Raw genomic sequence first — 12,201 nt, 5'->3', positions numbered from 1 at the left:
TCTCATAAGCACTTCTCCTAGTAAAATCCTTGCACATGTAATCTTGTCCTGATGTTCCTTCTTGGAGGATTAATACACTTGATATCTTGAGCCTATTACAGTTACTTCCTTTTAATGGTGCTGGAAACCATCCTTGATATCTAGACCTTTGACTATAGTTCCATTCAGCCCATTTTCTTCATTTACTGTCACCTCTAATTCAGATCCTGCTCTGCCTAGCACATATCTACCTGATAACGATGAGATCCTTTGCCCAACCATGGATGTTTATTTTCTCAGGTGCTGGCTGCCATTCTGATCATCCTTGATCATCTAGGGATGAAGTTGGAAAAACCTCCTTGCATGAAGAGGAAACCAGTGTTGTAGTCCAGAGCATAGACTTTGAGGACAGGCTATCTCAGGTACTGTACCTAGGAACGACGAGGCTTGGTCAAGATATTAAAATCATGTCTTCATTTTCTCATCTGGCAGATAAAGGGGATATTACTTTAGAACTGCCTTATGAGGTAGTTCTAAAGATTAAATGATGAAACATATGAAGCATTTAAAACAATGCCAGCAACAGAAGGCCACAAATATAATTGCCTTTACATGAACTGTTCATAGTAGGCAAATCCACAGAGACAGAAAGTAGATTAGTGGTTGCCAAAAACTGGGGGGTGGGGGTGGGGGAGTGGAGAAAGCGGAGTTACTGCTAATGGGTACAAGGCTTCTTTTGGGGGAGATGAAAATATTCTGAAATTAGATAGTGACGATGTTGCACATACCAAAAAACACCAAATTATACACTTTAACGGGTGAATTTTGTGGAATGTCAATTTTTTTTAAGTATATGGCCAAATGAAAAATTTTAATTAGAGAAGTTATAAGTTTACAGAAAAATCACAGAGCAAATACAGTTTCCATACCACCCTCACCCCCATTACCAATGCTTTGTATTAGCCTGGTACCATTGTTGAAGTTGTTGAAAAAATATTATTATAATTGTACTATTAGTAATAGTTCATAGTTTACATCAGGGTTCACTGTGTTCTGCAGCCTTACTTTTTGTTTTTTAATTATTCTAGTAACATACAGTACGTAACCTAAAACTTCAGCTTTTGAACACACTGAAATATACATTTTAAAATGCTGGAACATCGCGTTGGCTAATACTTTTAATTGTTATCGTGATGGGGTGTCTGATGTTTTGGATGTTGCGTGGAAGTTCTTTGGGCGATGGGATGCCAACACAGCCGGTAAGTTGAGAATGCATAAAAGGACAGTTTTGTTAGATCAAAGGGCCTGGAAGGAGAGAGGGAAGAAACAGGGTGGTGGTGGGGCCCAGGGCTTATCTAACCTATGTTCCCTCCAGGGTCAGTGGAGGAGGGGATAGAGAGGAAGAAGGTATGGGTCCTGGGCTCTTGCCCTTACTGTGACCCACAGGGAGAAAAGTAGGGCTCTCCTACAATGCTGGGGATTGGCTGCTTTAAACTCTATGGAATGAAAAGCAGAAGTACCAAGGGACATTTGGAAAAGCTAAGCACAGCTTTTATCATCCAAGCCATATGGAAATACCTGCCCTGCTAGTAAAGTATGTGACACAAAATGGTAGAAGCAAGGACTATTTGGAGAAAGAGGGTTGGCTCTTATCATCCAAATGATAGGGAGGTGCAGGCCTTGCTAGTTGTGTTTATGCCAAGGTCAGGGCTAACAGGGTAGTCACTCAAAAGTGGAATTTATGGGTGGGCCACGGTGGCTCAGCAGGCAAGAATGCTTGCTTGCCATGCCAGAGGCCCTGGGTTCGATTCCCGGTGCCTGCCCATGTTAAAAAAAAAAAAAAAAAAGTGGAATTTATGACTGAGTTGGGCCAGATGACAAGGCACCAAATACAATTTCTTACAATCCATCCTGTGGTGCCTTCACATTATTTTTTAAGATAGCTACAGCCTGAGTAAAGATATTTAAGGGCATATTTAAGCTATTCTTTATGGTTAGAATGATCAACCAAAATCATAATTAAAACAGTCTTATGATTAAATAATTGGAAGGCCAGGTGAAGCCAGTCTCCCCACAGACTAGGGCTTACCCATGAAAAAAGGTCCCAGGTAGGCTTGAAAGTAGTGAAGGTTTTGGAGGAATTAGACATTTTAACAAAAGGGTTGCATCTTTTGTAAATTGTATGGGAATTGCCCTGAGTTGTTGATGTACATGCAGTCCATGCTGGTCATAACAAATACACCTCACCTCCTTAGCCAGCGGATAATCCAATGATAATCTATTGTCAAAGACTGTTTGATCTAAGATGCTGTGCCGTTGTTCTTTGAAGCCAAGGGACTGGTGTACCAAGTGTACATTCTGGGCTATAGTGATTGACAACAGTTGTTTGGACTGAGGATATGTTTGTTGTTGTAGGCATATGGTTACAGTTTTGCAGACTTTAAGGTACCGTGTGGGCTCACTGGACAGGCAGTTGGCAATCTCTTGGGTACAATTCCAAGTCTAAGTCCCAGGCTGTAAACAGTGCTTGTGTGTGTTATACTTCAAGTCCTGTGGTGGACTTGACTGGTGGAGGGGAATCCTTTCTAGCTTAAAAGGTCAAGGGCTAAGGCCATGTCACCTGGAGTAAGTTCCTCTCCAATGATGAGGTCATGGGCTAGGGTCATGTTACCAGGTGAGATCATCTCCAATGGTGAGGTGGTGATTTCCAGGGCCAACCCAGGGGCAAGTATCCCTCCCAAGTAGCATTCCATAAAGGATGAGGATGTTTGTTATGAGCTTTTAAATACTCTTGGTCTGCTCTAGTCATGTTATTACTATAGGATTCTGTAAGTGTCCGGCGCCGTCTCACTCAACTTTCCGTTCCCCGCCGGTAAGGGAGGCGCTGAAGAAACAAACGCGGACACGATACTCACAGTTGTTTGGAATGCCAAGTTTTACTGGGGTTAAGCTTCTACACTCTGTTACAGCTTCCACACAGGGAGGGAGCTCCCTGCGGGGGACAACCTCTATGTGGCCGTCAGGCACGGCTCTCTGCGGGCTGTCTCCTCCTACCCTGCGTGGGTTCAGCTTATAAGCACAATCAGGAACCAATAAACTAACGTTACGTGTACAGAGATGATTGGAGGGTGTAGCTTAAGCGGGCGTATGTCATACACGGAAGCAGGATGTGGGCGCCATCTTGGCTCACTCGATGGGCGGGGGGAACTCTAGAGCAGGCTGCGGCGTGTCCACTAGGCCAAACCCGGAAAGCGGCTCTCTACATCTCCCCCTTTTTGTTTTTATAACAGGCATGGTCCGTAGACCGTATTCTTGCACCCAGTGTCTCCATTGATGATAGTGCTCCCGTGGGCCTGAGTGGCTCACAACATGTTTTGGTGCTTTGGGGAGTCTGGACTAGATTCGCGTCATCACACGACGGAACCTCTGGCACCGACCAGAATGCTCACCTCATATAGAGACCGGAGAGTCCGTGAACTGGAAACCACGTGACTTCTCCCTGCAGTGCTTAGCCTCGCAACTGGGTCAAGCGGGGATATTGAGAGCGACAGCCAGGGCAACGAAAACGCTGCGGAGGCCTCGGTGCAATGGCTAGAGCCAAGCCCAGTCTGGCCAGGACTGCGGCCGCAGCTCCACCGTCGAGGCGGCTAGGCGCGCAAAATTAACAGCCTCTGGTGCCTAGCTAAACACGGGTAGTGGCCAGGGAGCCTGCAACAAACCTTGCTGACAAGAGCTTTGCCCCAGGTGATTCAGACGGGCTATCTATCGAGGAGGGACGCACACCCACATTTGACTGGGAAGACATAGCTAACATGGTAGAAACACGTAGCTGCTGTTGAGATTGAAACAACCGTTCCAGTAGACTTTTGACCACCACTAGCCCCACCAATAACCCGAAAAACAGAAGAATCCAGGTGGTCAAGGTAGGCCATGAGAACCAGGAGGTGATTCCGTTCCACAAACCTTTGATTACCTCCCCGTGACCAGACAGGTCAAACTCAACGGGCTTTAACTGAATGTCCCCTATCTTATCAAGGCTCGTCTCTACCTGCTGGGAGAGATTAAGGAACTGCGGGAGATAAGTATTCTTCAGCCAGTCCTTAACCTTGGCAGAGGTCCCGGTCATATTAGCTCTGACCGGGGTGACACAGAGCTTAAAGACAATCCAGCGAGTGTCACATATCTCTTGGACCACTTTCCAAAGTCCGTCCATTTCAAGTCCTAGTTCATCTATTTCAGTTTGAAGCTGCAAGATCGCCTGAGAGTTTAAGTCAATTTGTTGACTCTGGGCTCGCAGTGCATCTCGGGTAGCATTGGCTAAATTGTTGACAGCTTCCATCGTCAGGGCGATCTGGTCCGAGGTCCAGGCGTGGAGGACCGCGTCTCCAACAGCAGGGATGAATAAAGAGGCATCAAGGCCCCCCACGCGCAGCAGCCAATTTTTTACATTCCTCTTATTCCTGGAAGGCATTGCAGGGTTAGCGAATTGAAAGTTTTTTGTAGAGATAGTTTGGGTGACTGGGCCAACCCAGTCAGAAGCATTAACGGGAACCCAGACATAACTGGGGCGGTAAACCAGAATGGCGAAGACAGGATACCCACTCCAGCATCCTGACAAAGTGCAGGGGGTTTGGGAACAATTAAAGGTAGGGTCCGAGGAGAGTAGAAAGGCAAAAGGAGGCTGCACGCAGGTCTCCCTGTGCAGAGAAAAGGAACAGTTAGTACTATCATGTTTCCCTACGTCGAGGAGGGAGCACTCAGTTGCATTCCCAACTGCGTCCGTGGAAGTGTTGGCGATGGTGCCATTCAGAAGGTTGAGATACCGCAGGTCGACACATGCCCCTAGGGGATTACAAATCATTTGTTGTGCCCAAATCTGGACCTTGGAGGTGAAGGGGTTAGTAAAGGCGTGACGACATTGGACGAGGTCAGCTCACTGAGCTCCCTCTGAGTAGTTCAGCAAGGGCTTGATGGAGTAGGCGTGAGGGTCGGTGGACCAAACCCACCAGTCATCACCTAGGCGGCGCGGGCGAGGCGAGGACATGCACCGGTGCCACTGAAACTCCTGCATCGTGGTTACCTGAAAAAGGTCATGCTCACATGGGGGGAAGAGGGGGTCGGGAGCGTCCCAGTCTTCAGCACACGAACACACGACGGGTCGGAACCCTGTAAGATTGAGGCATCGCTTCGTCTCGTTTTTTTTCCAGTAAGCCTTGACAAGAAAGGGAAAGATCGGTCGCATTGAGGAACTCAAGCAGCACACCTGAAGGCACACGACCACAACCTGTAGGACAAGTCTGGTTAGACCGAGTGGAACAGTTAGCAATGGAGAGGTTGGCAAAAGAGAAAATGAGTGTATCATCGGTAAGCGGAAAGGTCTCATTAAAGGTGAAAATTGACACGTTTCGACTAAAACCCATATGAGTAAGACCGGGCGTATAGGTGCGTGTATAGAATCGGGGGGACATGGGGGAACCCTGTCTGATTCTGGGCGTGGGCGCCCTTGCCCAGTAACATGTCGGCATTCCAGCCACCACGCCTTACTGCCGCGTTTCTTGCTGCCTGCTCTTCTGCTAATTCCTCAAACCACGCCTTCCAGTCGATATATCGACCTGGGGGCAAGCAGGCGCGAGCAAGCTGATATATGTCTGCAGGCGTATGGTGTAGGGCAGAGAGGTTCTCGACCATGTTTAGGGTAAAAGGGGCATTTGGGCCGTATTGGTGAACAGCCTGTCTTAATTCTTTCAGAACCTTATAATCATAACCCTCATATTGATTATTACCGGAGGGATTGATAATGACTGGGTACATGGCGGCTGGCTGACTAGCGCTCAGTGCGCTAAAGGGATTCCATTTCCAGAAATGCCTCCTTCTGCTAACCAACGGTGGATGATCTTGGGGGCCTGCGTACGCGGGCGGTGGAGGTAGGCAGAGCGGCCCCTCCTCCGACCAGCACTCGGGGAATTCCGGGTTCCCTTCCGGGTTTTGTAACCGAGGGTCATGGAGGTTACCCGAGCCGGCCTCTAGGGGGAGTCCGCTGCGGGGATCAAAGGCGGAGGCATTAAAACTCCTCCCCGGAAGCTTTCGCGCGGTTGTGGGCGCTGGTGGGGCAGAGGGCTGTGAGGGCTTCTCTAGATCAATCAGTGGGGGCTCATCTGGTCCTTCGCTCTCACAATGCTCTGACTCTGAGTCAGAAGTATCTGAGCTAGCATCCGGCTCCAGTGGCTTGCCCTTACACGAGCCGCCCGTGGAGGATGCTGACCGGGACTCTCGTAATGCTTCTCGGGCTTGTTCTAAGACAAGGGTCGGACCGAGGCCCGTCGCGGCCTCTGCCTCAAGACACGCGCGGACGGTTTCCCATATGGGGACTAAGATTGGGTCCATGCATAAGCCCGTCCTACGCGCCCGATCGATATCGTGACCGAGCTTTATCCAACAAGACAAGGTAAGACCTCCGGTGTGCTTAAACCAGGGAGCAAAGGTGGCTACATCCTCAAGAAATCGCAGGAGGGAGCTTTTTCGCACTAAAATGCCTCTCTGCTTCAACAGTGTCTTCAAGGGAGATAATAGGGGTGAACTTTCAGACTGCCCTATTCTTGCAGTCGGCGCTAGCTTCAAGCGTGCTCGATGACGTCTATCGAGCCCTTTCCCCGGGGCGGCCTGAGAACCCACGGGCCCTAACCCTCACGTAATAAAAAGCACTCACCCCTTCACGGTGATCAGGCGCGAAGGCCGGCCGGAGTCCGTGCACGGTGCTGGAAAAGGTTCCCCGTACGGGCCACCACTTGTCCGGCGCCGTCTCACTCAACTTCCCGTTCCCCGCCGGTAAGGGAGGCGCTGAAGAAACAAACGCGGACACGATACTCACAGTTGTTTGGAATGCCAAGTTTTACTGGGGTTAAGCTTCTACACTCTGTTACAGCTTCCACACAGGGAGGGAGCTCCCTGCGGGGGACAACCTCTATGTGGCCGTCAGGCACGGCTCTCTGCGGGCTGTCTCCTCCTACCCTGCGTGGGTTCAGCTTATAAGCACAATCAGGAACCAATAAACTAACGTTACGTGTACAGAGATGATTGGAGGGTGTAGCTTAAGCGGGCGTATGTCATACACGGAAGCAGGATGTGGGCGCCATCTTGGCTCACTCGATGGGCGGGGGGAACTCTAGAGCAGGCTGCGGCGTGTCCACTAGGCCAAACCCGGAAAGCGGCTCTCTACAGTAAGGTGGTTGTTGTCACAGAGCTCCATGGCTTTTAAGGATTCCTCTAGGAAACAGCAAGTAAAGACTTTGGCTGCATGTTCCCACAGGGCTCCCTGCACTTCCCTCTATAGGAAGAATATGTTTTGGCCACATTTATACGCCAATTGGATGTTGATTCTTTGTAGGCCCTCTTTGCAATTTAAGCTCTTTCTTAGAATAGGATGGTCAGCAGGCTGGGGTAGAGGATAATTAGTCATGCAGATTTGATTTACTTATACTAACGAGGTCATTGGTACTGTATGAGAATCTTATGTAGAGCATGCCCTGGGTCAAGAATCATTTATACCTTGGTGCCAGTGGACCCATTTGAAATAGAGGTTGGATAGCTTTTGGTCCTCAGGCATGCTGGGTGCAGGTGGTTGAGAAGTGGCAGCCAACAAACTCCTCTGTCTTATTCCAGGATACAATTTCAGGATTTGCCAAGTGTTGTTTGAACATTCCCGAGCCTGCATGGTGAGGCTTATGGAACGGTAGGTAAGCCTGTGACCCATGCAGCCAGCAAAGTATTAAAACCCAGAATGAGGGTGAGCATGGACACCGCACCAATTCTGTGAAGATTGGCTTTGAGGGCTGCTAATGGTGTGATGACGGCTAGGCTTGGTGTCGTTTTCTTTTGCTGAGAGATCATGTGACGCTTTCTCTCAGGGCTTGCTCTATGTCACGTTTGCCAGTCCAGGTGTTGTGCCTTCTTTGAGTAATGGGCACTCATAGCCAGGTAAAAGAAAGTCATTTTATCATGTGACCGGCATTCACCAGACATCATTTTTCTTCACTTCTAAAAATGACCCAGGCCATCCCACTACTGTTTGGGAGCTATAATCTCTACTTCTTCATGACTCCAGAAGTGACGCAAAGTGGCCCTATGTGATTAACATGGCAAAGGGAGAAGGGTCTATTCCCACCCTATCGAACATGACTATCTACGGAATGCCAGGGTTTGGTTTGGCACACAGCTCACGGTTTTGGTAACTCTTGTGGCCAGTGATCGACCTAGAGACAATCCCTTTTTGTGTGCCCACTTCACTAGGGCAGAGGAGCTTCTGAGGCCTGAGGTGCGATGGGCCTGGACCACTGGTTAGTAGGGGAAGCTTTGGGGAGGCTGAGCAGGCAGTCTCCAAGGGGTATACCCTACTGTGTATGCTGTGTAAGAATGAATTTTAGTTTTTTTTGGCAGTGTAACTGAACAATGACGCTGGTGTCATGTGTCAAGTGTGTATGGAAATAGGCAAGGCTCCCCAACAAGAGCTTCACCTTTTTATGAGAAAATTATCTTGGTTTTTTTTTTTTTTTTTTTTTTTTTGCCTGACTCCTTTTGCCAAACCCTTGATCACTGCCTAAAAATCAGTGAAGATTCAGAGATTTGGCAACTGGCAGCTCAGAACATCCCAGAGAGCTAACTAGACTACTTTCAGCTCTGTTTAACTGTGTGGATCCCAAACCTCCATACTGAGTAAGTGGGATATACGATGTTGTGGACTTCCAGTGAGCTGCACTGTGTTCAAAGATTGCGTCGCCACTGGTGTGGTATGTAGACTCCCTTTCTATATCAGATAGTTGGTCCCAAGGGGCTCTCCACTTGACTAAAGGTGAGTACAATGGGGGCATCACTGCCAGTATCCCAAGATCCATGAACAAGGGGCTGAGCATGGGGAAAGCCACATCCTTCTGTAACATGGGGAGACCCTGTCTGTCAGGTTTAAGTCTCTCCTGTAGGTACCATTTCCATTTCACCCGTGAGACTTCAGTAGCCATGGCTTTATGGGAAGCTGCGTGTGCAGGCTGACCAGTTTGGTCCTGTTAGCACCTCAGTTTTTAGAACAGCCCAATAAGCACTCAGGATTTGCCATGCTTAGTTCAAGGACTCCAAGAGGCACATTTGGAGGTAGCCAAGACCTTTAATCTAAAATCTGTTCCCAGTGGGACAAAGGGCATGGCTTGGGAACGGGCCTATTGTGCCAATTCTAAGGCATGTAATCGGGGCTCTCCCCGCAGGAAAGCAGCAGAGATATGTGTGATTTTTGTATATGGGCTGTAATGAGAGTGAGAGTCATGGGAGGCATTATCTCCAGAGGATGAATAATTTTTATAGGTGCTATGCAAGTTTTAGTGTCAGAAGTTAGCTTATGTTTAACCATGGTGGGAAACAGATCTTATTTCAGGTGATATTGTGATGTTTACCACCTTGATTGACAGAGGAAGTTCCATGGGGGGTCCCATTTGGCATGACCCACCAAGGCAGTCCAAGATTTGATCTTACTGAAGTCACAGGTTGAAGCATAAATACTTATAGTGCGAAGAAGAGCAGACAGTGCCACCACTAGAGGTAGCTGTTTATTAAGAATTGTTTCAATGGTCACAACTCCCAGGTGGGGTGGACACTGGCCCCTTGATATCAGGAAGAGGAGGTGGGGGACCTGACTCCAGGAAAAAGGGCTTGTGGCCCCCTGTAGCATGGCCACCTGGGCCTGGTAAGCCAGGATCTGCGACTCTGATGTGAATCTCCTTTACATCCTGCCAGTAGCTTTACCCCATCCATAATTTCCTAATAGTATGAGCCCTGACAATAGGTTTGAGCAAGGTGGCTGGTAAGTGTTGGGGGAAGAGGGTTCCCTGTAAGAAATGTTTCCGTGACTTTATACTAAAAGGGGATTCCCTAGGGCTGGAGAGAAACTCTGGGTCTCTTTTGTCTGGATAGTTAAAGAAATGTCATGCATATTGCATCATCTCTTTTTTTTTTTTTTTTTTTTTTTGTGATCGGCCTCACTCTTTGCCAATGGGTATCTGACTTGGCAGTAGTACCCACTGTGAATGTGTTTGTCTTTGCCTTTTTCCTTTTTCTTTTTTTTTTTTTAATCAGTAAGAGAGAGGCTCAGAGTGTTTGGCGATACTGACCAATTGCCTCTTTTATAAATAGGGGTGGGGCTCAGAGTCTGTGATATAAAGTGGAGTCCTAGGCAATGCCTACTAATTGTCTCATCTTCTGGCTGGCTACTAATAATTCAGATCCCATGTTGAACACCCTCAGCAACCAGCCAGCTGCCAATTCTCCCTCCTGCTGAAATAAATTCTTAAGAACGGTTGAATTTCTAGTTTGGTAAAAGTTTTGGTTTCAATTTGAGTAGCCTCCCCACTTAGGTTCATTTGAACGTATAGGTTGTTGCTGGAAAAATCTGGTAGGGGGTCCCCTCCACCCTGCCTCTTATTCTGCTATCTTTGTCCCTAGGGTCCTGCTCCAACTCCAGGAAGTCGAGTCCACGGCCAGGACTGGACCCGCGATTACCCATGGGGCAGGGAATGAAAAGCAGCAGCAAAGACAGCAGCAACATAAAGGTCACTGACCCTTGTGCCCCTGGCCAGTGGAATGCCACGTTAACCTTGTCAGACGTGATCTGGCAGGCGACAAGGTCTCTAAACCCAGGGCTGGTAAATACCCTTGGACAAGGTCTGACGGACACAGCACGACAGGATGGAGCTTCGGAGGCTCGCGTCTTGCTGCAACGCCATCTTCTGGCTCCAAGTATTTTAACAGACGCAGCTAACTGCAGGTCCCGGCCCCCTGTTTGTCCTAAGACTCGTAGACCCGGGACTGGCAACGCCCGTGTTTTATGTGGGCCTCTATATCTTTGTGGGACAAAATCAATTAATTTATACCACATTTGCCCTGGTCTCACCCAGTCCTCTGCTTCTTTTGCGGGGACTAATAGGGGCCTGTGGTCCCCCTTCTTGCCCTACGAAGGCAGCGGGCGAAATTCAGCGTTCTCCGGGGACCCTGCCTGTGCCTCTCTACAGGACCTTTAAGAACTCGCGTTTTGATGTGGGTAAGCTCGGCAATCCCCGACCAGAAACCCCCGACAGACACAAAGGGGCCACAGTGCAAAGCAGCGACAAGCACCTCCTGCAAGTGCCGAAATGGTGCTAGCCACCTGGGGCAGCTCGTTTCCCACCTGGCCGCTGTGAGTTGTCATCAGATCACCCTGCTTCCTGCGCCAGTCGTTTGGGATGTGATATGGAAGTTCTTCCGGTGATGAGGCAGACAGTCAAGAATGCAGGATGGGACATCTTTGTACATCAGAGGGCATAGACATGGAGAGGGGAGACTGAGGGCAGCAGAGGGGCCCAGGGCTTACCTAAACAAGGTCTCTCCTGGGTCAGTGGTAGTGGAAGTGGGGGGAGAGGATGGTATGGGTCCTGAACTCTTGTTTTATTGTGACCCAGAGGGGAGAATTAGGACTTTTCCTGGGGCAGGGTAACTGGCATGGCCACTCGAAAGTGAAGCTTATGACTAAGCCCAGTCAGATGACAAAGCACCAAATACAATTTCTTTTATGCCATTACATCTAGTCATCCTCTCCAGGGGGTACATTCCAGAGAGAATTAGGCTTTCTCACCATTAACCTTTTCTCTCCTCTACCTTATTTCTCCCAAAGGTACACTGCTGAATTTCCTAAATATCTCTTCTGAACTGTGCCACTCATGACAGAAAATTCAGTATTTTACATACTGAACATGTTTTTTATCCTTTGATAATAACAAAGGAATGTTATTATCTAAGATCAAGATCTTTAAGGAAAGATAAAGTGACCTGTGATAGTTTTCAAATATGTTCTGAGTCTCGCAAAACAGACCTGTCCCCCCTTGGGCGGGCAATGGTGGCTTAGCAGGCAGAGTTCTCGCCTGCCATGCTGGAGACCCGGGTTTGATTCCCAGTGCCTGCCCATCTAAAAAACAAAAAACAGCTGCATTTTGAAACTATCCTACAAATATTCTGGTGGTATAAAGATTGGTAAGAGTCAGCTTTATTTCACTACTTTAAGAAATACAGGCTTGAGCTGATCTCTGTTTAACTGTGTTCATTGATATACATTAGTACCATTTATATCAAACCTGGGAGCATGAAGGATATCTGAAAGCGGGAGACTGGGTACAACACACTAGTGCCAAGAAGGACCTCAACCCATTCAGT

The 12,201-nt window shown here is 48.3% G+C and overlaps 1 protein-coding gene across 1 annotated transcript; it reads right to left on the bottom strand.

Annotated features, from left to right (window-relative positions):
• Positions 1 to 2,826: 2,826 nt before the first annotated feature.
• Positions 2,827 to 6,963, bottom strand: LOC143690517 (uncharacterized). The gene is made up of 3 exons (XM_077168220.1): positions 6,686 to 6,963; positions 3,953 to 5,191; positions 2,827 to 3,048 (listed from the first exon to the last, which is right to left on the bottom strand). The coding sequence occupies exons 2-3, from the start codon at positions 4,838 to 4,840 to the stop codon at positions 2,827 to 2,829; spliced, it is 1,110 nt and encodes a 369-aa protein (XP_077024335.1). The 5' UTR covers positions 4,841 to 5,191; positions 6,686 to 6,963.
• Positions 6,964 to 12,201: the final 5,238 nt, after the last annotated feature.

This window comes from Tamandua tetradactyla, chromosome 7, assembly GCF_023851605.1.
Source record: "Tamandua tetradactyla isolate mTamTet1 chromosome 7, mTamTet1.pri, whole genome shotgun sequence".
In the NCBI taxonomy this organism is placed as follows: Eukaryota; Metazoa; Chordata; class Mammalia; order Pilosa; family Myrmecophagidae; genus Tamandua; species Tamandua tetradactyla.
This window is presented reverse-complemented; position numbering and strand designations above follow the sequence as displayed.

Bases quoted from the DNA above. Each gene is read 5' to 3' on its own strand.
- LOC143690517 (XM_077168220.1), bottom strand. From the start codon at position 4,840: ATGATTTGTAATCCCCTAGGGGCATGTGTCGACCTGCGGTATCTCAAC. The intron at 3,049-3,952 runs GTAATCAAAGGT...TGTGCTTATAAG, and splicing joins ACCTGTCTGGTCACGGGGAG to CTGAACCCACGCAGGGTAGG.